This window comes from Ornithorhynchus anatinus, chromosome 2 (genome assembly GCF_004115215.2).
Source record: "Ornithorhynchus anatinus isolate Pmale09 chromosome 2, mOrnAna1.pri.v4, whole genome shotgun sequence".
Taxonomy (NCBI): Eukaryota; Metazoa; Chordata; class Mammalia; order Monotremata; family Ornithorhynchidae; genus Ornithorhynchus; species Ornithorhynchus anatinus.
The window spans coordinates 167,382,111-167,408,167 of record NC_041729.1 but is presented as its reverse complement, the minus strand read 5'-3'; the positions used below and the strand labels follow the sequence as shown (position 1 = coordinate 167,408,167).

Genomic DNA, 26,057 nt, shown 5'->3' with positions numbered 1-26,057 from the left:
TTAATGCAGATAAAAAGACATTAGAAGAGAAACTCCATTGCCAAAGCTCATTACGGGAACCTTTTTATCAAAAGTACAAACTCTACAAGTTGGGGGGGGTGGGTGTTTTTTTTTTTCTTATTCTTTTGTTTCTGAGGGTTAAAAAGGAGGGAGGGGGTAAGTGTGTGTGTTTTGGGGGGGGGGGGGAAGATCTCTGTCAATGGTCTCTGTGAGCCATTAAAAATGGCATCACTACAAAGGTTAGAAGAGATCTAACTGTCAATACGGGGAGAGGAGAGGAATCCAGGAACGGGGGGCGGGTGGGGGAAGAAAGCTTTGGTGAGAAAGAGATACTTTGATATTTTGGAATGTTAGAAGGGTGAATGTGAAAAATTGGAGATTGGGGATCTAATTACCCAACCATAATTGGGGGCTGGGGAATAAGTTTCAGACTCTCTCAACTCACCGCAGATCAATTATGTTAAGAGAACATCTGTAAGTAGAACTTAATGAGGTCCATTAGAGCAACACGCAGTGCCTTCTGTAACAGTACTTGTCAGCTTCTTGGATGAGCTGAAAGACGTTACTAACTAGGGACCTAGTGAAGAGTTTATAAACCTGGAGGAGGGGCAAGCCTATTCAGGTTGGGTGTGCAGCAGTGGGGAAGAGAGAGCGAGAGAGCGAGAGAGATTTTTCTTTCTCTGTGTAGTTGGTTTTGGAGAAGGTGATGGTAACGAGGGTCACGGTAACTTCATTTTTCCCCTCAGCCGAGACCGCTGTCTAAAAATTGGACTTTTCAGCAAGCCGGTGGGGGTCTCCGCACGCTCTCTCCCTTCTGGAATCTCTCCTGGAAGTGGCCTCGCTGACTTGCTGGAAATATCTTGGAAGTTGTGAGGGGGGGCCCAGGTGGGAACTTGGTCGCTCGTTCCGTTCCAGAGACCTGTTTCCTTTTTTTTGTTTTTCCGCTGGGAGCTTTCTTAGGAGCTAAGGTAAGACGTGGGTGTGTGGATGTGTGGGACGGGGGGTGGACTGTTACCCTGGCTGACCTCCTTTATGGAGGTGCTGGGTTTGGGGAGGACATCCTGGGGCTGTCGAGGGGTATGGGGATCCATCCCCCAGAGGAGGGAGAGGCCGTGGAGCCGGAGACCGGACAACTGGGTAGTTGGACAGAGACCTGACTGTTGTCTAGCCAACAGTTCCTGAGGGCCTGGGATTAAACTGCCAAATGGACTTCAACCCTCCGTACCACTGGCCCCGGCCTGCCTCTACCTTGGCTGAGTAAACAAAAACACAAATTCTCCTCTCCCTCGCTTTATTTTATTTCACATTTTTTCTGCCTCTGGGTTGGAGGAAGTGGGGGGAGGCTTGCTGGGGGTTGATGGTGGTTTTTGCAAAGAGTGGGTACAGAATAATTACCCTCCCCCCCTCCCCAGATTTACTAGATCACTCCTTGTGCACTTGTATATTTCACTGTCGGCAACTGCTGATGATCACATCTGTGCAGTCCATTAAGTGGCAAAGCTCTTCATCTGCACGGGTTTTTTCTGATGATTTTTTTTTCTGTGAATAATTCATATGATTATGAAGAGAAAAACTGCTATTTTCTCTCTCTCTCTCTCTCTCTCTCTCTCTCTCTCTCTTCTGTAGCCCAGATTTAAAAAAAAAAAATCTTGCTGTAAATTGCATGATTGGGGAGATAGCCTGCTTTCAAATAATTTAATTCATGACAAAACCTAATTACTGTCAGGTAATACCCTGTCAGCTTTAATGCATTTCATCAGTCATAATGAAAAGAAGAGCATTTTATGACCCATCTAATTATCATTACATTTTAGGGGGAAATGAATGGCCATGGAACTGAATGTTAAATATTCCATTTTATTCCTTTACACATGTGGTTTGACATATTATTCACTAAGTTTTCTCGCTCTCTGCGGGTGCCTCCCTGTTACCCTGTCTTTCGGTGTGTGTGTATGGTCAGGGGGTAAAATCGGGGAGGAATTGGGGGAGAGAGGAGGAAGACTTTGGGATCTGAATGCGTGTCCCTTAGGAAATAGAAAAAAAAAGTGACACAGTGGTTAAATATCTTCGCAGGTTGGTGTTGATATCGAGACAGTCCAAATAGAGTACTAATTACTGCGAGTGATGTCACCGTAGGCAGAGGAATAATCCCATCATTTAATTAGTTGAATGATTTAAACAAAGATTTGCATAGATGCACTAATCAGTTGCCATGAATTACGGAACAGCAGTTGCCAGCGCAGATCATACAGTTGGAGGAGAAAAAAAAAATCTCATCTCCTTGAACATAATTAATTTAATTGTCCTCATTAGCTGTACCATTTGTTTTGATTTTATTTCTCCCTTTCCCACACATACTTCTCCCTCCCTCCCTCTTTTCTTCCTCTCAGAGTGTATTGGTGGAGCGACACATATATATATACACACACACACATACACCGAGCAGTGTTTTCAGGGTGGTTGGAACAGAGAGGGGGAAAAGAAGCAGGACGAGGCCAGAGAAAAGCAAAACTTGACCAGGGTTAGATCAAAGTCCGGGTGGCCTCTGCTCTCCTCTGTTAATTTCCAGGTTGGTTCTGAGTTTTTGTTGCTGTTTAAAGACGGGAAAACAAACTCCATGTTCTGTTCTTTGCTTGTTGCTCTGTCTACAAGTGGGATGTATTGCTGTTGGGGCGGGGGGGAAGGGGTTAGGAGGTGCTTTAAGTCTGTCTAAATATTTGTGATTTGAACCTTTTATGCAAGGAATCGTTGGTCAGTCAAGTCAGAAACGTCCTCTTTGGACTTTATTCTTGGCTTAACCGGAAGGTCCGGATGGAACCTGCCGACAATCCCAAGGAAGGTAGACTTTTTTTCAACCTGACCTTCGTCAAGGTGGAAGATCTAAAGGAGGACAGCGTGAGAGACGGAGGGCTGGGAAAAGGATTTGAGGTGCCCCATCTGCTCCTGTTCGAGCTGGGAAAGTACAGGGAGACGGTTGGGAGTGTGAGCCCGTGGGGGGCAGGGATTGTCTCTATTTGTTGCCCAATTGTACTTCCCAAGCGCTCAGTAGAGTGCTCTGCACACAGTGAGCGCTCAATAAATACGATGGAATGAACGTTAGGCTCCGCTTTCTCGGCCCGTTGTGCCAGAGTTGTGAGATGCGATAGTGAAAGTATAGATTGAGAAAGTACAGCGAGAGGGGTTTGTGTGTGTGTGTGTCAGTCAATTGTATTTATTAAAGGCTGACTGTGCAGAGAGCACTCTACTAAGCACTTGGGAGAGGACAATAAAACAAACATACGCATTACCTGCCCACAGTGAGCTGACGGTCTGGAATCTAGTGTTTAAGGCAGTGTTAAAACTGCCTTTTTCCGGGCTGTTGTACCCAAATAGTGAGTTGTGATGGGGAAAGTACAGGGAGAGGATGTGTCTATCCCCTAGTGTGTAAAGCAGGGTTAAAACTGCATTTTTCCAGGCCACTGTGTCCAAGTTGTGATAAGGGATGGCAGTGCGTCCCCTTCCAAACTGTCTTCTGGCGGAGTGGGGGCTACGGACGTCCAGCCGGGTGTCGTGCCCCCCTGGAAGCCAGGCTGCTGGACGGGTCACTCAGTGTAGCTTGTGGCCCAGATCCACTCCCGCTTGCAACCCCAAGTGACTGGGCTTAGGCTGTGGGGAGAGGACTTAAGTGGCCAGGGGGGTTTGATTGCAGGGTGGCTGATGGAGGGCAGAGAGAAAGGGGCTGCAGAAAGAAGGGGGTGGGAAGAGAGCTCATCTAGGAAGCCCAGGCCAGGACTGAGTGTGTGTGTGAGGACGAACCAGGCGGCGGTGAGTGTGTGGTGGAAGTTTATGAACAGGAACGACAGAGCAAGAAGCAGCCTGGCTCAGTAGGACGAGTCCGGGCTTGGGAGTCAGAGGACGTGGGTTCTAATCCCCCCCCCCGCCAACTTGTCTGCTGGGTGACCCTGGGCAAGCCGCTTCACTTCCCTGGGCCTCCGTTCCCTCATCTGTGCAACGGGGATGAAGACTGCCAGCCCCGCGTGGGACAACCCGATTACCTCGGGTCTGCCCCAGTGCTTAGAACAGTGCTTGGCACGTAGTAAGCACTCAACAGATACCGTCGTGCTTTATTTATGAAGTGGAGGCAACGCGAGGTGGGAGGAGGGGGACTGCGGATTAGCCGGTCTCGTGTCTCTTCAGATACGTGCTGAGTGTCCCCTCTTGGTAGCCGGGGTTTTCGGGATCCAGCATCGGATGGGAGGTGGAGGTTCCCCTCCCCCCGTCCCGCCGAGGCCCGGACGGTGAAAGGGAGACCAGAGGGTGACCCCTCCTCCCCCTTCCCCCGCCCGATTGACCAGAGGTCACTTCTCCTCCCCCATGCTCTCCCCTCCCCCATCCCCTTTTATGCTCCTTTTTGCGGGCGAGAGCGCGCGGACCGCGTCGGACGTGGAGATGACCACCTGCGGGCGGCTGGGCCGGTCGGATGGATGCGGTGGTCTCCCCGCATCCCGGGGGACCCCCTCCCCAAGAGATTGCCATCCTCCTGGCTCCGGGGCCGCTCGGCTCTAGGAAAGCGAGCCGGAGTTGGCCAAGCCGCAGAGGGAGAATGGGGGAGGGGGTGACCAGGGGAAGGAGGGAAAGAGAGGAGGGGGTCCTCCGAGCCGTCGCCGAGAGCCGCTGATCACCTTTTTTTCCCGCCACTTCCCACTGCGCCTCTCGGGTGGGGGGAAGAGATTGCGTCGAGGCGGAGGGGCAATTGTGCGAGGCCGGAGACCCCTGCGTTTTCAGACCCGAGGACCCTCCGAGCACACCTGTAGCTGCGAGGCCAACAGCGGGCATCCTCTAGGACCTCATTATTTTTCAACTTCAAGAATAGCCCCCCCACCGGTTTCTGGTCTTATTTTTCCTCCCCCACCTCCCTCCAAACAATGCCTCTTTCTGACCTTTCTCAAGGAGAAGAGCGACACGGCAGCCTTCTGCGTTGATTTCTGCCTCCTCATCCCCCCCACCCTTTGCATCGCTTAATTGAGAAGGTGAGTGTGGTCACGCGCGATGGTGTGGGTGGACGCGCTCTCGCCGACCCCCGCCGGGCCTTAGACCCTGGGGGAGGGTCGCAACGCAGTTCCTCTGCACCGCGGATCGTCCGTCGGTCGGCCACAAAGAAGACGGTGACCCGGTCACGGTGGACCCCCCGACCCGAGTTCACAGGAGGGCGGGTTTTCCCTGGGGGTGAAAAGTTGGGCTTCGGGTCATCCCCTGCGTGGGAAAATCACAGCGTGGCGCAGTGGAAAGAACCTAGGTCTGGGAAGCGGGAGGTCATGAGTCCTAATTCCGGCTCTGCCACTTGTCTGCTGTGTGACCTTGGGCAAGTCACTTCTCTGAGCCTCAGTTCCCTCCTCTGGAAAATGGGGACGGAGACCGTGAGTCCCGCGCGGGGCCGCGTCCAACCCGACTTGCCGGGATCCACTCCAGCGCTTACTACGGTGTCCGGCACCCAAGAAGCGCTTGACGGATTCCACAATTGGGATTATTGGGATTAGAAAGCGGGGTCCGCACCGGCCCCTCACCGGGGGAGGGGAGGGGGAACGGGTGTCTTAGTTGGGTCCAGCTCGATTTATGACGTCTCTGGCGGTGTACACGATGCGCGACGCTAACGCCGCGTGTGACAGTTGGATCAAATCCATCTGTCACCACGAGGCGCCGAGAGCGCGCTGGGATTGAGGGATTGCTGGGTGGGCGTCCGCCTTCCATCCCGCCCACCGGTCACGGAGTTAGTCGGGGGGGGGGGGTTCTCCTGAATCCATCTCTCCATCCTCTTCCCCGCGCCCTGTGGCCTCTGGAGTCCGGGCTCCCGACCGAGCCGGTCGGGTGGGTTGGTGCGGGAGGCGGGAAGAGTTCTTCGCGGATGGTGTTGCGTGAGAATCCACCTCCTGGACGCGCTTCAGGCAACTACAGAAAAAGGAGAAAAGTTTTGGTAAGGTTGCAATCTTAGTTCCATTGCCCCGTGGCCACTTCTAATGCCTGAGAGGCCCTGTCCTCTTTTATCGTGGCTGCGTGTGCGTCCTGAGGGCTGTGCGTGTGTGATTGTGTGTATTCTTGCCTTTCCAAAGAGACTTGACACAGATGTCAGAGGGACGGCTGCTTTTTAAGCCGATTAATTTGAGCGAGTGTCTTACCCTTGTTTCTCTCTGACGGAAAGGCCTCAACTCTTCCCCAGAGGGGTCCTACTCAGACGAGAGGCGCGTACCTTGTTTTTGTTTTTATTTTATATTTATTTATGTAGATATGTGTGTATTTTTTTTTTTTTGCATGTGAGCCGCCTCAAAATTGAACTCAGTCTTGCAAATCTCTTGTTGCCCTTTGCTAGCTCTGGCACTTTGCTACCATGGTAACTGTAATTAAACTGATAAGAGTGGAAAAATGTCAGTATCTCTGAGCCTCGCAGCTGCATGGGAGAAAAAGGGGAATGGAATATTGGTTTCCAGCTCGAAAAGGGAAAAAAAAAAGCCACAAAGCGATGGGAGAGGAGCGGGAAGGTTCCGAGAGCGGGCGAAACCCCAGCCCCAGAGATCTGAATTCTTTGGAGGGATCCGAGGGGGAGGCCAAGCAGACCCATCGAAACCCGCTTCCTACCCCCATCAGGGCGCTCACACTGCGAGGAACGCACTTGGAGACAGGGTGGAGGGAGAGAGAGCGAAAGAAAGGAGAAAACCCAATCTTTTGTGTGGCGTCTCGTCATGGTGATCGAACGGCCTGGGCTAATTCCTGCTCATCTGTCAGCGTTTTCCCACTGCGGGACCCGGATTCCTGGGTCCCGATGCCCATCCCCTGTGCCAGCAGCCACGCACACGTTAGACCTAACCTCCAGACAGGAGGGGTGGAGGGGGACAACACACTAAGGAGGTGTTTCCAAAGTGGACTTTATTGGGCCGGATTTATCTCTATTACATTTTTTAGCCATCCTTTGCATATTAGAGTTGGTCGGGCAAACTACCGAAGCGGAGCCAGCGAAGGATGAAAAGAGCAGAAAGGGAGAGCACAATGGAAGCCTTTAGTTCCCGCAATGAGCAGGCTGAGCAATTAAAAGCTCAGCAGAGCCGAAGGGAAATGACTCGTACTTCTTTCGGCACAGTGCATTGTACAGGCTTGTTGCCTTGAAAAAAGATGGTGATATTTCCCCCCTTTAACCGACAACTAAGTCCAAAAATCGGTGTCTCAAGGGCACTGAAAACTGGGCTTAGAACGATTCGCGTGCCAGGTCCAACACGCTAGGGATGGTTCTCCTGTGGCACAAGCAACTTGGGGCACGTCTCTCTCTCCTTAAGAGTTTGCCACCCTACGCCTGTGGTCTTGAGCCATCGGGGCAAGCTGCTGGAGAAAGTCCAACTTTATCGGAAAATGTTGAGGTCGCCTCCCCAAACACGCACTATTTCCCACCTCTACGGATTTGGACACCGCGTCCGCTCATTTTCCACCGCACCGAGGTGGCCCTCGAAGTTGCTGGAACGTGGTAGAGAACAGCAAACTCTCTCTCTGCCTAGGTGAGCCGAGAGGTGAACGTTTTCCAATATTAATTGGCCTCTCATCGCTAAATTAAAATGTCAGCGCGACAAAGACTTGTCGTGGAGGCAAACGAGGTAAATATCTGGCGGTGGGGGAGCCCAGTCTAACGTTCTGCCGGCGCTAGCAACGAAAGATCTTGGAGTTGAGGATGCTGCTGAACTTCCACCCTGCCGAGTGGGAAAAATTGGAGGTTTCACCTTCCTGTTTCATTCATTCAATCGTATTTATTGAGCACTTATTATGTGCAGAGCACTGTACTAAGCGCTTGGAAAATACAATTCAGCAATAGAGACAATCCCTGGCCACAACGGGCTTGCAGTCTAGTAAGCAGCGTGGCTCAGTGGGAGGAGCTTGGGCTTGGGAGTCGGAGGTCATGGGTTCTAATCCCACCTCCGCCACTCATCAGCTGTGTGACTTGGGGCGAGTCACTTCACTTCTCTGTGTCTCAGTTCCCTCATCCGTAAAATAGGGGGTGAAGACTGTGAGCCCTACGTGGGACAACCTGAGCACCCCCTACCTCTTAGGACAGTGTTTCGCACAAAGTGAGCGCTTTACAAATACCTTCGTTATTATTATTAGTTTCCCTCCTTTAAAGATTAGGAATAATAGCATTAAGTGCCTACTATGTGCAGAGCGCTGGGCAGTCCTCTGGGAGAGAATACACTTGTGAGAATTAGGGTGAGGGACTCAAGTGCCGTTGATTTATTTATTGAGCACTTACTATGTGCAGAGCACTGTTCTAAGCATGGGGGAGAGTAAGTTTTAACAATAAGTGGACACAGTTCGAGTGCATCACGAGCTGACAGTCTAGCCGAGGAAGTGTTTAGTACAGTGCTGTGCACACAGAGAACACTCAATAAATCCAATTGAATGAATGAGGCTGACAATAAAATGACAGATACGGACATAAGGGGTGTGGGGCTGGGAGAGGGGATGAATAAAGAGCGAGTCAGGGCGACGCAGAAGGGAGTGAGAGAAGAGGAAAGGAGGGGCTTAGGGAAAGCTGACAAGTAGCCTGGTACCAGTGAAAATGAATGGTATTTGCTGGACGCTTACTATGTACAGAGCCGTAGTGAGGGCTTAGGAGAGGACAATAGAGGAAATAGACATTTTATTTGCCCTCAGCGGATCAGTGAGTGCTTACTTTAGGCCGAGACTACTAAACACTTGGGAGAAGGCCTCCAGTTCTTAGTAATAATAATGATAGTATTTGTTAAGCACTTACTATGTGCCAGTCACTGTACTGAGCGCTGGGGTGGGTACAAGCAAAGCGAGTGGGACACAGTCCCTGTCCCATGTGGGGCTCACAGTCTCAACCCCCATTTTACAGGGGAGGGAACTGAGGCACAGAGAAGTGAGGTGACTTGCCCCAGGTCATACAGCAGACAAGTGACAGAGCCTGGATTAGAATCCGTGACCTTCTGGCTCCCAGGCTCATGGCTATTGCTCTACTTATTTTAGTAATGATATTTATCTATGGTTCTGTTTATCTATTTTGATGGTAATGATGTCTATTTTCCTTTTATTGCCTGTCTCCCCCTTCTAATAATAATAATGTCGGTATTTGTTAAGTGCTTACTATGTGCCAAGCACTGTTCTAAGCTCTGGCGTAGATACAAAGTAATCAGATCATCCCACCTAAGGCTCACAGTCTTCATCCCCATTTTACAGATGAGGGAACTGAGGCCCAGAGAAGTGAAGTGACTTGCCCAAGGTCACAAGCTGACAAGTGGTAGAGCCGGGTTTAGAACCCACAACCTCTGACTCCCAAGCCCGGGCTCCTTCCACTAGAACCACGCTGCTTCTAGACCGTGAGCCCGTTGTTGGGCAGGGATTGTCTCTATCTGTTGCCAAATTGTACTTCCCAAGCGCTTAGTACGGTGCTCTGTACCCAGTAAGCGCTCAATAAATACCACTGACTGAATGAATATCCACTAGGCCAGCACTTAGTACAGTGCCTGGCACATAGTAAGTGCTTAACAAATACCATTATCATTACTGTTTCAGTACAATAAATTGGTAGAGATTTTCCCTGTCCACAAGGAGCTAATGGGCTAGAGGAGCCCATAAGCTGTTCTGTGGGGGTTTTTAATGGTATTTGATAAGCATTTATTCTGTACCAGACACTGTACTAATTGCTGAGGTAGATGCAAACTAATGAGATTGAACACTGTCCCTGATCCACATCAAATTCACAGTCTTAATCCCCATTTTGCAGATGAGAGAACTGAGGCCCAGAGAAGTCAAAAATAATAATAATAATAATAATGTTGGTATTTATCAAGCGCTTACTATGTTCTAAGCGCTGGGGGAGATACAGGGTAATCAGGTTGTCCCACGTGAGGCTCACAGTTAATCCCCATTTTACAGATGAGGGAACTGAGGCCCAGAGAAGTGAAGTGACTTGACCACAGTCACTCAGCTGACAAGCGGCCGAGCCGGGAATCGAACCCATGACCTCTGACTCCGAAGCCCAGGCTCTTTCCACTGAGCCACGCTGCTTCCCCATGACTCGCCCAAGTGACTTGCCCAAGGTCACACAGCAGGCAGGTGGCAGAGCTGAGATTAGGATCCGGTCTGGGATTAGAACCCAGGTCCTACTGACACCCAGATCTGGATGCTCTCAACTAGAGATTAGGATGTCTCCACATAGCCATGCCACGCTCTAACCACAAAGCTACACTGCTTCTCTACTCTGTGCTCTAACCACTAGGCCACACCGCTTCTCTTCAGCAACAAAATCACTCTGCGCTGTATTCATTAGGCCACACTGCTTCTCTCTGGGCAACCCATCCACTCTTGCAGCTTTTGGTGGGCAGTTTCGATCAGAGGAGCGTGACTTAGCGGAAGGACCCCGGGCTTGTGAGTCCGAGGTTGTGGGTTCTAATCCCGGCTCCGCCGCTTGTCAGCTGTCTGACTGTGGGCAAGTTACTTCACTTCTCTGGGCCTCGGTTCCCTCATCTGTAAAATGGGAATGAAGAGTGAGACCCAGGTGGGGCCATCTGTTTACCTCGTATAATAATAATAACAATAATGTTGGTATTTGTTAAGCGCTTACTATGTGCAGAGCACTCTTCTAAGCGCTGGGGGAGATACAGGGTCATCAGGTCATCCCACGTGAGGCTCACAGTTAATCCCCATTTGACAGATGAGGTAACTGAGGCACAGAGAAGTTAAGTGACTTGCCCACAGTCACACAGCTGACAAATGGCAGAGCCGGGAGTCGAACTCACGACCTCTGACTCCGAAGCCCAGGCTCTTTCCACTTAGAACATTCATTCAATAGTATTTATTGAGCGCTTACTATGTGCAGAGCACTGTACTAAGCACTTGAAATGTACAAATCGGTAACAGAGACAGTCCCTGCCCTTTGACGGGCTTACAGTCTAATCGGAGCTTGGCACATAATAAGCACTTAACAAATGCCATCATTATTATTATTATTATTCTCTGAGTTTCAGTAACCTCATTGGTGAAATGGGGATGAAGACTGTGAGCCCCATGTGGGACAGGGACTCGTTTCTATCCCAGTGCCGAGAACAGTGCTTGACACATAATAAGCGCTTAATAAATGCCATTATTACCATTATTCTCTGGGCCTCTGTGACCTCATCGGAAAAATGAGGATGGAGACTGTGAGCCCCATGTGGGACAGCGACACGTATCTACCCCAGCGCTCAGAACAGTGCTTGACACATAGTAAGTGCTTAACAAATATCATCATTAATCGTAGTAACCCAGAGGAAGCTTGGGGAGACATTTGGATCGAGAGGTGGTGTATGCTTTTGAGCTGGATGAGGTGGAGAAAACACACAAGAATGTTTATTTTTTTCTTTCTTTTTCGACTCTTACCCCATGCTACTAAAAAATCCCTGGAGCCTTTGCATCAAGAACCAGTTATTTTAATCTGGAAAGTAACCCTGTACGGAATTAAGATTTCCATGCCCGCGTGGCTTGGAAAAATGCTTTGAACATGAACACCGAGATTGGTTTCACTCTCTTTTTTTTTTTAAAAAAAAAAAAACAGTAATAATCAGCTTCCGGTGATCGGAGTAAAAGTTTGGAGTGAGTCTGCGATAGCGAAACGTATTTTTCAGTTGGTGAAATCACGGTTTTAGCCTTTGTGCCTTTTTAGTTGATGTTAAGCGCTTACTTGATCCAGCTACCATCCTTCCCCACTCCTGCACTCAACTGTGGGTACATAAGCTTAATTTAGCGTTCCTCTATTCCCCATCAGGATCAAGCTTCCACTCCCTTCCATAACCCCGCTATCTCATTCCCCACCACCTTATCTCTGTCTGTCTCTGCGTCTGTCTCTCATACTCCCAAAACATTAAACGATTAATTTTAACTAACTTGCAAGGTCGGGACCAAAAGATACATAAATGTGTGTGTGTGTATATTTATATATATATATGTGTGTATGTATAAACACCTCCAGTGGTTGCCTATCAACCTCCGCTCCAAACAAAAACTCCTCACTCTAGGCTTCGAGGCTCTCCGTCACCTCGCCCCTTCCTACCTCTCCTCCCTTCTCTCTTTCTACCGCCCACCCGGCACGCTCCGCTCCTCCGCCGCCCACCTCCTCGCCGTCCCTCGGTCTCGCCCGTCCCGCCGTCGACCCCCGGGCCGCGTCCTCCGGCGGTCCCGGAACGCCCTCCCTCCTCACCTCTGCCAGACTCATTCTCTTCCCCTCTTCAAAACCCTGCTTAAAACTCACCTCCTCCAAGAGGCCTTCCCAGACCGAGCTCCCCTTCTCCCTCTACTCCCTCTACCGCCCCCCCTTCACCTCTCCGCGGCTTAACCCTCTTTTCCCCCCATTTCCCTCGCCTCCTCCCCCTCTCCCTTCCCATCCCCTCGGCACTATACTCGTCCGCTCGACCGTCTATATTTTCATCACCCTATTTATTTTGTTAATGAATTGTACTTCGCCTCGATTCTATTTAGTCGCCATTGTTCTTACGAGACGGTCTTCCCCTCGACTCTACTTATTGCCATCGTTCTCGTCCGTCTGTCTCCCCCAATTAGACCGTAAGCCCATCAAACGGCAGGGACCGTCTCTATCTGTTGCCGACTTGTTCGTTCCAAGTGCTTAGTCCAGTGCTCTGCACCTAGTAAGCGCTCATAAATACTATTGAATGAATAAATGAATGAATGAATATATATAATAATGTTGGTATTTGTTAAGCACTTACTATGTTCAGAGCACTGTTCTAAGCGCTGGAGTAGACACAGGGGAATCAGGTTGTCCCATGTGGGGCTCACAGTCTTAATCCCCATTTTACAGACGAGGTAACTGAGGCACAGAGAAGTGAAGTGACTTGCCCACAGTCACACAGCTGACAAGTGGCAGAGCTGGGATTCGAACTCATGACCTCTGATTCCAAAGCCCGTGCTCTTTCCACTGAGCCATGCTGCTTCTCATATATATATGTACATGACATCAGATTCCTTAAAAACAGTTGGAATCTTAATCCCATTTTTCCCCCAAGGGCAAGACTTTGCTTCAGAGTGGAAATACTGTAAAATTTCCTAAAGTTACCCTGCTGAGGGCCACTAATTATGGACCCCACCCCTGTATCCGCCACTTTGTATTCAGGGTGGGGCAGAGGGAGCTGGAAGAATGAGAATCCGGATGTTTAGCACGCCTAACTGCATCTCCGGGAACCTGTTCCAAAGCCCTACCCAAAAAAGCAAAACGGGAAAGTATGAAGAATATCCAGTTGTGTGGTAGGGCGGGTGGCCTTTTGTCGTCTGTTGATCAGGGAAGCGGTGATGAATTTTTCGTCTCTCCAGGATCGCATTTTCTAATGCTATCATAATCTTCTCGAAGCACTCAGTACCCAGTTAGGTGCTCAGTATTCAGTCTTGATAGGCCTCAGGGCTTCTGTTCCGTGTGCACGCTGATAACCACGCATGGGTCTTGGGTATCCATCTGCTCACTCTTTTATTTAAGTGATTCCTTATCATGATATTTATGTTTTCTCTGTTTTCTTCCTTATAGGATTTTGTCTCTTTTTCCTCTCTTGGGATGTTGCTTCCCTGAAGAATCAATAATAATAATAATAATAATAATAATAATGTTGGTATTTGTTAAGCGCTTACTATGTGCAGAACACCGTTCTAAGTGCTGGGGGAGATACAGGGTCATCAGGTTGTCCCCCATGAGGCTCATAGTCTTCATCCCCATTTTACAGATGAGGGAACAGAGGCCCAGAGAAGTGAAGTGACTTGCCCGCAGTCACACCGCTGACAAGTGGCAGAGCTGGGATTTGAACCCATGACGTCTGGCTCCCGAGCCCAGGCTCTTTCCACTGAGCCACGCTGATATTTATTTTTAAGTGCTTACTCTGTGCCAAGCCCTGTTCTAAGAGCTGAGGTAGATACAAGGTCATCAGGTTGGACACGGTCCCGATCCCACATGGGGCTCACAGTCATAATCCCAATTTTCCACAGGAGGGACCTGAGGCCCAGTGAAGTGGAGCGACTTGCCCAAGGTCACACAGCAGACAGGTGGAGGAGCCGGGATTAGAACCCAGGTCGATGTTACCTGCCTACAAGGGGCTTCCATTGTAGAAGGGAAGACTGACATTGATATACATAAATAATCAATCGATGGAATCTGTTGAGCACTTATTGTACGCAGAGCATTGCGCTAACCATTTGGGAGAGGACAATATCAGTTGTTAGACACATAATCCCAGCTCTGTCACTTAGCTGTGTGACCTTGGGCAAATCACTTAACTTCTCTGTGCCTCAGTTCCCTCATCTGTAAAATGGGGATGAGGACTGTGAGCCCCAAGTGGGACAGCCTGATTATCTTGTATCTACCCCAGCGCTTAGAGCAGTGCTTGCAGCGTGGCTCAGTGGAAAGAGCCCGGACTTGGGAGTCAGAGGTCATGGTGTTGAATCCCGGCTCTGCCACTTGTCAGCTGTGTGACTGTGGGCAAGTCACTTCACTTCTCTGGGCCTCCGTGACCTCATCTGTAAAATGGGGATTAACTGCGAGCCTCACGTGGGACGACCTGATGACCCTGTATCTCCCCCAGCGCTTAGAACAGTGTTCTGCACATAGTAAGCGCTTAACAAATACCAACATAATTATTATTATTGGCACATAATAAATGCTTAACAAATACCAGTATTGTCATTACTATTATTATTCTCGGGCTTCAGTGACCTCATCGGTAAAATGGGGATTGAGATTTAGTAAGCGCTTAACAAATACCAACATTATTATTATATGGTCTTTGCCCACAAGAAGCTTACTGTCTAGAATAAAAGACAGATATTGATGTACCTAAAAAAAATAAAAATCAAGCAATATTTCGATGGTATTTGAAAGCTTCCTTTCGCAGAGCACTGTACTAAGCTACTGAAAGAGCACAGTGCGAGTTGTTAGACAGGTTCACTGCCCACAACAAGCTTACAGCCTAAAAGGGAAGACTGTTATGGATAAACATAAAATAAGCAATCGATTAATGGTAATTTTATTAATGTCTGTCTCCCCCTCTGGACTAAGCTCGTTGTGGGCAGGGAATGAGTCTTTTTGTAGTTGTATTGTCCTCTTCTAAGCACTTAGTAAAGTTTTCTGAGCATAGACAGAGCTCGATAAACACGTTAGACGAATGACTGGTATTTATTGAGCGCTTACGTGCGAAAAGCACTCTCCTAACGGAAGCATCGGCGGATAGAGCGCAGCCCTGGGAGGCAGAATTCACGGGTGATAATCCTGCCGCTTGTCTGCTCCGTGACCTCGGGCGAGTCATTTCACTTCTCCGGGCCTCAGTCACCTCGTCCGTGAAATGGGGATTGAGACTGTGAGCCCCACATGCGACGGGGACTGCGTCCAACTCGATTTCCTTGTATCCACCCCAGTGGATACAATGCCTCATACAGAGTACTACTGTACTACTTGCTTTGTTTGGTTCTGCTCTGTCTGTCTCCCCCGTTTAGACTGTGAGCCCGTCGTTGGGCAGGGATTGTCCCTATCTGTTGCCGAATTGTGTATTCCAAACCCTTAGTACAGTGCTCTGCACATAGTAAGCGCTCAATAAATACGATTGCATGATTGAATGACTAAGCCCTTAAATACTGCAATTGTTCTTATTAAGCATGTGGGAGAGCACAGCAGTGCTTTGCAGATAGTAAGCGCTTAACAAACTCCGCCGTTATCATTATCATACAAGTTGGTAGAGATGTTCCCGGCCCACCACCCGGCCTGGGGGCTACAGTGAGGTCATCCTCATTAGCTGGTACCATTCGACGGCAGCAAACCTCACCCTCTCATCCGTTTCCTCTCTTTTTTTTTGTGTCGTCCTCCTCTCCGGGTATCGTCCCTCCTCCAGGTATACAAATGCTCTCGGTCCAGCCAGACACGAAGCCGAAAGGTTGTGCTGGCTGCAACCGGAAAATCAAGGACCGCTACCTTCTCAAAGCCTTGGACAAGTACTGGCATGAGGATTGCCTGAAGTGCGCTTGCTGTGACTGCCGTCTGGGAGAGGTGGGATCCACTCTCTACACCAAAGCCAATCTCATCCTGTGTCGCCGGGACTACCTCAGGTAGGACGCCTCTCGGGCCCCCTCGGGGGGCTCCCTTCCCGAAGCCGGGACTCGGGGTTGTCGCGCGCGGCTCTGGTGGGGCAGCGTGGCCTGGTCGGTAGAGCCCGGGCCTGGGAGTTAGGACGTCCCGGGTTCTAATTTCTGCCTCCCGCTTGACGGCGGGGTGACCTGGCGCAGGTCGTTTCGCTCCGACTGCTCGGAGAACTGTACTGAGTGCTTAGGAGAAGTGCCGAGAAGCAGCGTGGCTCAGTGGAAGGAGCGCGGGCTTTGGAGTCAGAGGTCATGGGTGCGAATCCCGGCTCGGCCACTCGTCGGCTGTGCGACTTTGGGCGAGTCACTTCACTTCTCGGTGCCTCAGTTACCTCATCCGTAAAATGGGGATTAAGACTGTGAGCCCCAAGTGGGACAACCTGATTCCCCTGTGTCTGCCCCAGTGCTTAGAACAGTGCTCGGCACATAGTAAGCGTTTAACAAATACCAACATTAATATTATTATTAGGAGAGGTAATACAACAATAAACAGACACTGATAGAGCCCGGGCCTGGGAGTTAGGACGTCCTGGGTTCTAATTCTGTCTCCCGCTTGTCAGGGGGGTGACCTGGGGCAGGTCGTTTCGCTCTGACTGCTCAGAGAACTGTACTAAGCGCTTAGAGGACAATACAACAATAAACAGACACATTCCCTGCCCACAATGAGCTTAGTCTAGAAGGGGAGACAGATATTAATATAAATTACCATTAATTGATTATTTTTACATTTATCATAAAAAGGGGGATTACAACACCTCGTGGGACAACACCCCCCTCCGTCCCCAGCGCTTAGAACAGTGCTTGGCACATAGTTAGCGCTTAACAAATACCATCATTACTATAATTACTGGGTAGAACCCGGACCTGGGAGTTAGGTGCTCCTGGGTTCAAATCCCGGCTCCACCGCTTGTCGGCGGGGTGACCTGGGGCAGGTCGCTTCGCTTCTCTGGGCCTCAGTCACCTCATCTGGAAAATGGGGGTGGAAACCTGTGAGCACCCCGTGGGACAGGGAGTGGGTACAATCCGATTTGCTTGTATTCAGCCCAGCCCTGAATGCAGTTTCTGGCACAGAATAAGCACTTGATAATTCATTATTATGGTATTGGTTAAGCGCTTACTATGGGCCAGGCACTATATTAGGCGCTGACAAATACAGCTGACAAATGCGTGGCATAATGGATCGAACCTAAGCCACTAAGCCACGCTGCTTCTCACAACCACCGGAGGTTCTTGAGGAGTGAGGAAACGTGGACTGAACGTTTTAGTAGAATAATGATCCGGGCAGCAGAGTGAAGTGTGATTCTATTTATTTTGAGGGGTTTGACGCCCGTCTACTTGTTTTGTTGCCTGTCTCCCCCTTCTAGACTGCGAGCCCGTCGTTGGGCAGGGATTGTCTCTATCCGTCGCCGAATTGTACATTCCCAAGCGCTTAGCACAGTGCTCTGCACACAGTGAGCGCTCAATAAATACGACTGAATGAATCCCCACTGACTGGCGTGGGGAGAGGCAGGAGGCCGGGCGGTCGGAGAGGAGGCCGACGCGGTCATCCAGGCCCTAGAGGATGAGTGCTTGGATTAATGTGGCAGCGATTTGGACAGAGAAGGAAAGCGTGGATTTTAGCAATGTTGAGAAGGTTAGATAATAACTACGCTATCGGATAAGTGCTTCCTAGGTGCCAAACACTGTTCTAAGCACTGAAGTGAAACCGACAGGATTTCGCGATTGATGGCATTTGTGGGTTGAATGAGAGTGAAGAGTCGAGGATAAGGCCAAGATTACGGGCTTGAGAGACAGAAAGGATGGTGGTGTCGTCTACATGGACCGCAAAATCTTGAGGAGAAATTTCTCTCACAGCTTAGCGAGGATGAAGGGAATCCACCATTCCGTGCTTATCCGAGTGTTTTCCCATTTTCTTACGATATTTAAGGGCCTGCTTTGGGCGTAAATAGACGTTAAATAAGATGGGGCACAGTCCCTGCCCCTCATGGGACTCACAGTCCAGTCGGACGGAGAAGAGCTGTGAATCCCCATTTTACAGTTGAGGAAACCGAGGCACTGAGAAGTGACTTGCCTCAGGTCACACAGCAGGCAAGTGGGGGAGTCAGGATTAGAACCCAGGTCCTTCTGATGCCCAGGCCTGGGCTTTAACCATTAGAGAAGCAGCGTGGCTTAGTGGAAAGGGCACGGGCCTGGGAGTCAGAGGTCATGGATTCTAATCCTGCGTCTGCTGTGTGACATTGGGCAAGTCACTTAACTTCATCTGTAAAAATGGGGATTAAAAAAAAATTGTGGGCCCCTCGTGGGACAATCTGATGACCCTGTATCTACCCCAGCGCTTAAAACAGTGCTCAGCACATAGTAAGCACTTAACCAATACCATTATGATTATATTAGGACAAGCTGTAACAGGAAACTGAGATGCAGGCCCAGAACAGCTCTGTGGACTGTAAGTGTTTGAGGGGCAGGGATTACATCTCCCATCTCTGTTGTACTTTCCCAAATGCTTAGTCCAGGGCTCTGCACACGGGAAACCCTCCATCCATCCATGCCATGGATTGATTTGGGTCGTCAGGAGAGGGAAGGGTTTTCATTTCATAACTTGAATCCTGCAGGCGATCCTTGCTGGAAAACCCTCGTGGGGTAGACAAGAGAAATCAGATCTCGGAGTTGAAGGTCACTTCACCCTCTGTGTGGCTTTGGGCTAATCATAATAATTAAAAATAATAATTGCGGTATTTAAGCGCTTAACTATGCTCCACTCACTGTACTAAGCGCTGGGGTGAATTCAAGCAGATTGGGTTAGACACGTGGGGCTAAACCCCTTAACTTCTCTGGACCTCAGTTTCCTCAGAGGCAAAATGGGGATGATTCTACCTCCCTTTCCACATTCCCAGAGATGTTGTGAGGAGAAAATTTGACCTCGGTAATGTGAAAGGGCACAAACACTTTTTTATTATTATTCTGGTCCTAGAAATGGAAGCTTGGGGCTTCTATTTTATTATTATAATTATTAGTATTATTCATTCAATTGTATTCATTAAGAGCTTACTGTGTGCAGAGCACTGTACTAAGCATTTGCAGTCTATTAAGCGCTAGAGAAGCAGTTTGGCTCAATGGAAAGAGCCTGGGTTTGGGAGTCAGAGGTCATGGATTCGATTCCCAGCTCTGCCATTTGTCACCTGTGTGACTCTGAGCAAGTCACTTAACTTCTCTGTGCCTCAGTTCCCTCATCTGTAAAATGGGGATGAAGACTTTGAGCCTCATGTGGGACAACCTGATTACCCTGTATCTGCCCCAGCGCTTAGAACATAGTAAGCACTTAACAAATACCAACATTATTATTATTTATTGAGTAGTACTTTTTGCACTAGGGTAGGTACATAGTCTTTGTCCCTCAGGAGCCTCCCAGTCTGTCAGTTGTAAGCACTGAGCGCTTACTCTGTGCAGAGCACTGTACTGATTGCTAGGGAGAGTACAGTGCAACAGTAAACTGACATACTGCCTGCCCACAATGAGCTTTCAGCCTAGAGGGAAGTGCCTGGCAGTCAGGACGACCTGGTTTCTAATTCTGGCTCCTCTCCTCGTCTGCTGTGTGACCTTGGGTAATTACCTAACTTCTCTGTGCCTCAGTTCCCTCATCTGTAAAATGGGGATTAAGACTGAGCCCCATGTGGGACCTGATTACCTTGTGTCTAACCTAGAGCTGGGAATAGTGCCTGACTCATAGAACGTGATTAACAGATTTTTTTTTATCATTATTCTACTAGAAGGTGAGCTTTGTACTTTATAAATAACTGGGATGAGGGTGGTGAGGCATAAGTGGGATTGCCAGTATTTTTCTTTGGGGTAAATTCTCCCTGCCTTTCTCTGCCCCGGGAAACCAAGCTGAAAACTGGTTTTAGGACACAATACTTCTGGTTTTAAGATTCACGTTCACTAAATCTCAACAAAGCATAGACTTTTTCTTGTGTGTGTGTATTATTATTTGAAATATTCAAAATATATTAAATATACTGCCATATTATTGATAACATCATTATTATGCGCTCAGGACCGGGGTTACTAAATTGAATTTTAGTCACATCTCTTCTCATAGGTGAGTGAATTTTTCCATCAGCGGTGCCTAAATTCTAAGAGTGAGTGTGTGTGTTTTGTTCTAATAATAATGATGGTATTTAAGCACTCACTATGTGCCAAGCACTGTACTAAGTGCTGGGAAAGATACAAGATTATCGAGTTGTCCCACATGGGGCTCACAGTCTTCATCCCCATTTTGCAGATGAGGTCCCTGAGGCCCAGAGAAGTGAAGTGAGTCGCCCAAGGTGCCACAGCAGACAAGTGGCGGGACTGGAATTAAACCCTTCTGGCTCCCAGGCCCGGGCTCTACCCATTATGCCAGGCTGCTGCTTTAATGATGATGATGATGGTATTTGTTAAGCGCTTACTATGTGCCAAGCACTATTCTAAGCACTGGGGTAGATACAAGTTTATCTGGGGTAGATTCCACGCCCACGCGGGGCTCACAGTCTTCATCCCCATTTTCCAGATGAGGGAACCGAGGCCCAGAGAAGTAAAGTGACTTGCCCCAGCTCACACAACTGACACGTGGCGGAGCGGGGATTAGAACCCACGACCTCTGACTCCCACTGAGCCACACTGCTTGTATGTGTGCAGGTAGATACATATACATGACGAATAGAGAGTCCACATGTTCTCTCCCCAGCATTGCACCTGTCGATCTGAACATTCTTTCAAATTGGGCCTCTTCCACTGTCATCGACTGGATAATTGAGTGACAGACGAGACCCGTGGCAGACTCAAGATGGGTGAGGAATTCTGGAGGAATTCTTTTCCCCCTCCAGACCTCAAGCTCCTTATGGGCAGGGAATGTGGCCTGGTGGATAGAACTCGGGTCTGGGCGTCAGCATATCATTCTTTCGTTCGATCGTATTTCTTGAGCGCTTACTGTGTGCAGAGCCCTCTACTAAGCGCTTGGAAAGTACAATTCAGGAACAGATAGAGCCAATCCCCACCCACAGCGGGCTCACGATCCAGAACGGGGGAGACAGACAACAAAACGAAACAAGGAGGCACATGGGTTCTAATCGCGGCCCTGCCACTTGTCTGCTGTGTGACCTTGGGCCAGTCACTTCACTTCTCTGGGCCTCATTTCCCTTATCTGGAAAATGGAGATTGAGACTGTGAGCCCCGCAGGGATTACCTTGAATCTACCTTGGCACTGGGCACCGGAGGAGGAGGAGGAGGAAGAAGTCAAACCGCCACTCTTAAGCAGCGCTGAGCCCAAGGTGGGCGCTCCTCCAGATTTTCCGAGCCCTGTCGTGGTTTGGTCGATCATTTCACCATCCCTTCTTGCAGTCGACGTAGGGGCTCGTCTCCCCGGGGATGCTTCCTCTCCTTCTCCCTCCCCCGGCCTCATTTCCCCCTAAAACTGTTGCAGGTTGATTAGACGAGGGCCTTCCACCCCCTCGTCCCCACCAAGGTGTTGGTTTTATAGAGCAAATCCGATTTCCGGTGCGGCGGTTTCACGGAAGAAGCAGCGTGGAAAGAGCCCGGGCTTGGGAGCCGGAGGTCATGAGTTCTTATCCTGCCTCCGCCACTTGTCAACTGTGTGACTTTGGGCAAGTTACTTCACTTCTCTGGGCCCCAGTGACCTCATCTGTAAAATGGGGATGAAGACTGTGAACCCCACGAGGGACAACCCGATTACCTTTATCCCCCCAGTGCTTAGAACAGTGCTTGGCACGTAATAAGCACGAAACAAATGCCATTATTATTATTACCACAGCACATAGAATAAGTGCTTGGTAATAATAATAATAATTGTGGTATCTATTAAGCAGTTACTACCTAAGCTACAGCATCTGGCATGTAATAATAATAATAACGATGGTTTTTAAGTGCCTACTCTGTGCCAAGCACTGTTCTCTAAGCGCTGTGATAGATACAAGGCCATGAGGTTGTCCCACATGGGGCTCACAGTCTTCATCCCCATTTGACAGATGAGGGAACTGAGGCACAGAAAAATGAAGCGACTTGTCCAAAGTCACACAACTGATGAGTGGCCACGACCTCTGACTCCCAAGCCCGAGCTCTTTCCACTAAGCTATGCTGCTTCCCGGCCTGGGAGTCAAAGGATCTGGGTTCTAGTCTCGGATCCGCCACTCGTCTGCTGTGTGACCTTAGGCAAGTCACTTCACTTTTCTGTACCCCAGTTTCCTCATCTGCAAAATGGGGTTGCAATACCTGTTGCTTGTTATTGAAGGTATTTAAGCACTTACTATGTGCCAGGCATCGTACTGAGCACCGGGGTAGATACAGGTTAATCACGATGGACACATTCCTTGTCTCACATGGAGCTCACAATCTTAATCCTCATTTTAAAGAGCCCTTTGGGCATTTGGTTTTCGTTCCATACCTACTCATAAATTATTCCTTTATTCATTCAGTCGTATTTACTGAGCACTTCCTGTCTGCCGAGCACTGTACAAAGTGCTTATAATGATGGTATTTGTCAAGCGCTCACTAGGTGCCAAGCACTCTTCTAAGCGCTGGGGTAAATACTAGGTAACCAGGTTGTCCCACGTGGCGCTCACAGTCTTCGTCCCCATTTTCCAGATGAGGTCACTGAGGCACCGAGAAGTGAAGTGGCTCGCCCAAGGTCACACAGCAGACAAGTGGCAGAGCCGGGATGAGAATCCACATCTGACTCCCAAGCCCGGCCTCTTTCCACTGAGCCACGCTCCTTCTCCCTTTAGACTGTAATAAGCTCACTGTGGGCAGAGAATGTGTCTACCAACTCTGTTATATTTACTCTCCCAAGTGCTTAGTACAGTGTTTTGGACCGTAAGTTCTTTGTGGGCAGAGAATGTGTCTGTTAGATTGTTCTATTGAAATAATAATCATGGTATTTGTTAAGCGCTTACTATGTGCCAAGCACCGTTCTAAGCGCCATCGCTTAATACAGTGCTCAAAACACAGAAAGCGCTCAGGAAACATGACCGACCGTTCTCCGCTCGGAAAAAGCTCAGTAATTCCCAGTGACTGCTTGATAGAACAAGATTCTTTCGGATCTAGGATCCCCACCCCCATCCTTTCCCAAGGCCCTCCAGCATTTAACAGAAATTGCGACAGGCTGTATATTTAAGAACTTTGTAGGCTGAGCCAACGGGCGTTGACATCTCCACGTTAACTCCTCAAAATCCCTAACACATGCCTCGTCCTGTTCAGCGTGAGTTTCCAGATGACTGTAGTTGACGGCTCTCAGCGTTTATCAGCGTTCTGTGGGAATTACGGGTGTTCAGATGAAATCTATCCACTCTCAGGGTCTGCCATCCAACCGTTCCACCCTAACCAATGCTTTTCGTCCGGAGGACGAAAATGGAGGGTCTTATTTTTTTTTTTTTTAAAACGCTAATTTCCCCTGATGGTATTATGATCAGTAACTTTCCTCCTCTCGTCTTTTGCCGTCGAGCCGTGCCTGACCCGTAGCGACGCCAAGGACACATCTCTCCCGTAATGCCCCTCCTCCATCTGCAGTGGTTCTGGTGGTGGATCCGTAGAGTTTTCTTGGGAAAAACCGGGAAGCGGTTTACCATCGCCTCCTTACGTGCAGTCAACTTGAGTCTCCGCCCTCGACTCTCTCCCGGGCCGCTGCTGCCCAGCACGGGGGAGTTTTGGCTTGTAGCCGACGGCCAGCCGCTCGCCAGCCGCTGGCCAATCTAGGAATGGAATGGACAGGCCTCTGATTCACTCTCCCTCCCGTAGTCAAGACCGGTAGAGGATTGGAAACTCTCCAGGCGCCACCCTGATAGGGGACCTAGTTCATTCATTCATTCGATCGTATTTATTGAGCGTTTACTATGTGCAGAGCACTGTACTAAGCGCTTGGAATGTACAAATCGGCAACAGATAGAGACAGTCCCTGCCCATTGATGGGCTTACAGTCTAATCGGGGGAGACAGACAAAAACAGTAGCAATAAATAGAATCGAGGGGATGTACAACTCATTAAAACAATAGCAATAAATGGAATCAAGGTGATGTACGTCTCATTAACAAAATAAATAGGGTATTAAAAATATATACAATTGAGCGGACGAGCACAGTGCTGAGGGGAGGGGAAGGGAGAGGGGGAGGAGCAGAGGGAAAGGGGGGAAAAGAGGGCTTAGCTGAGGGGAGGTGAAGGGGGGTATAGAGGGGCAGCAGAGGGAGCAGAGGGAAAAGGGGAAGCTCAGTGTGGGAAGGCCTCTTGGAGGAGGTGAGCTCTAAGTAGGTATTTGAAGAGGGGAAGAGAATTAGTTTGGCGGAGGTGAGGAGTTTGAGGAGTTCCTGCTCAATAGGAATATTCTGCTCAGTTAAATCCACTGAGAAGTCAAAATGGATCTGCCTACTTAACGGACAGTCAATTAGACGGTTGGAGTGAATATCCCGGTGCTGTGTAGCGACCCCTAAAGCAGAGCGCTATAGACTCTCTGCTACACAACTCGGAACGAGCGAGTAGAATCGGCCTTTGCCACTCGCTTTCAGGCAATTGTGTTTTCTTTAAACCTGCCAACTTCTCATTCGTGGAGTGTTCCTAAACATTAAGCTAGTACTCTGTCTCTGTATACTGCCATTCGTTGCTTAGAAAACCCCGCATAGCGGGGAAACGGACTGGGATATCTGGTGGGAGAGTGGCCGAAATCAATTGTTCCCCCTGTACCAGCCCTCGGAGGGAAGCGGAAATAATTTTCTTGTGGAGAAAGAGAACACCCCGTTCCTGGCTCCAGATTCAGTAGCCCCTCGCACCGTGTAAAAGCTTTCTGCCCGACTGCATGTCGTACCTCCACCCGCCTCCTTTCCCCGGCCTGAAAGTCGGAAAGGTAACTGGGAAAATGGGACGGCAGAAATAATTACGATCCCAGCTTAGAGTGTTCATTTCAAGATGACCTACCCAACCGGACGCTGGCTATAAATTCACTCTCCTTCACACCTATCGGAACGAAATTGGGGTCCGGGTACAAATAAATCCACACGCTGTGTTTTAATAGCTCCTCCCTGTCCATCACCTGGCCTGGAATGCGGGTCCACGAGCTAAGGAAATGGGTCTGTTTTGGCGAATACGATCTTCTTTCTTTTAAAGTTGCGGCTTTAGTTGTTTGAGGTTGTGAATACTATTCGGCTTATGTGAAAATCATTTCAGAGTTCTCCAAGTGGACGGTGCGGAGAAAGGAGCTGTTTAAAATGCAAAATTGTTTATGGATTTGATTCGCGTGCCCAGCTTATTCCAATAAAAAAATTAGAGGTCGCCCATGTTTTCGAGCTGATGGGTCTTAACCATATAAAACTTTTTTTTTTTTTTTGGTACAAGAAAACCTCAACAAGGAGATTAATGGGATAGGTTTGTAATAATGCATTTCTTCATTCATTCAATAGTATTTATTGAGTGCTTACTCTGTGCAGAGCACTGTACTAAGCCCTTGGAATGTACAATCTTTAGCAGTGAATCCCTTTGAGTTAACTTTCTGTTCCCATTTCCTTTAATGGGAAGCAGCGTGGCTCAGTGGAAGGAGCCTGGGCTTCGGAGTCAGAGGTCATGGGTTCGACTCCCAGCTCTGCCACCTGTCAGCTGTGTGACTGTGGGCGAGTCACTTCGCTTCTCTGGGCCTCAGTTATCTCATCTGTAAAATGGTGATTAACTGTGAGCCTCACGTGGGACAACCTGCTGACCCTGTATCTACCCCAGCGCTTAAAACAGTGCTCTGCACATAGTAAGCGCTTAACAAATGCCAACATTATTATTACTAATGGTTGGAGGAGGTATAATAGTAATGATAATGATGGTATTTAAGCGCTTACTATGGGCCAGGCACTGTTCTCTGCGCTGGGGTAGATACAGGTAATCAGGTTGTTCCACGTGGGGCTCAC

The 26,057-nt window shown here is 49.1% G+C and overlaps 1 protein-coding gene across 8 annotated transcripts in view; it reads left to right on the top strand.

The window, feature by feature from the left end:
- Positions 1-569: 569 nt before the first annotated feature.
- LMO3 (LIM domain only 3) overlaps positions 570-26,057 on the top strand; it is a 92,173-nt gene continuing 66,685 nt past the window's right edge. The window contains exons 1-3 of one of the 8 annotated variants that reach the window (XM_029082691.2): positions 572-968; positions 4,930-5,009; positions 15,888-16,101. In XM_029082691.2, coding sequence (XP_028938524.1) covers positions 15,896-16,101 — 206 coding nt within the window. In that variant the 5' untranslated portion in view covers positions 572-968; positions 4,930-5,009; positions 15,888-15,895. Of the gene's footprint in view, positions 969-2,448; positions 2,570-2,754; positions 2,840-2,909; positions 2,929-4,385; positions 5,010-5,772; positions 5,951-15,887; positions 16,102-26,057 lie in introns of those variants that run through there. The other 7 variants (XM_029082696.2, XM_029082715.2, XM_029082704.1 and 4 more) reach the window with 7 other exon arrangements.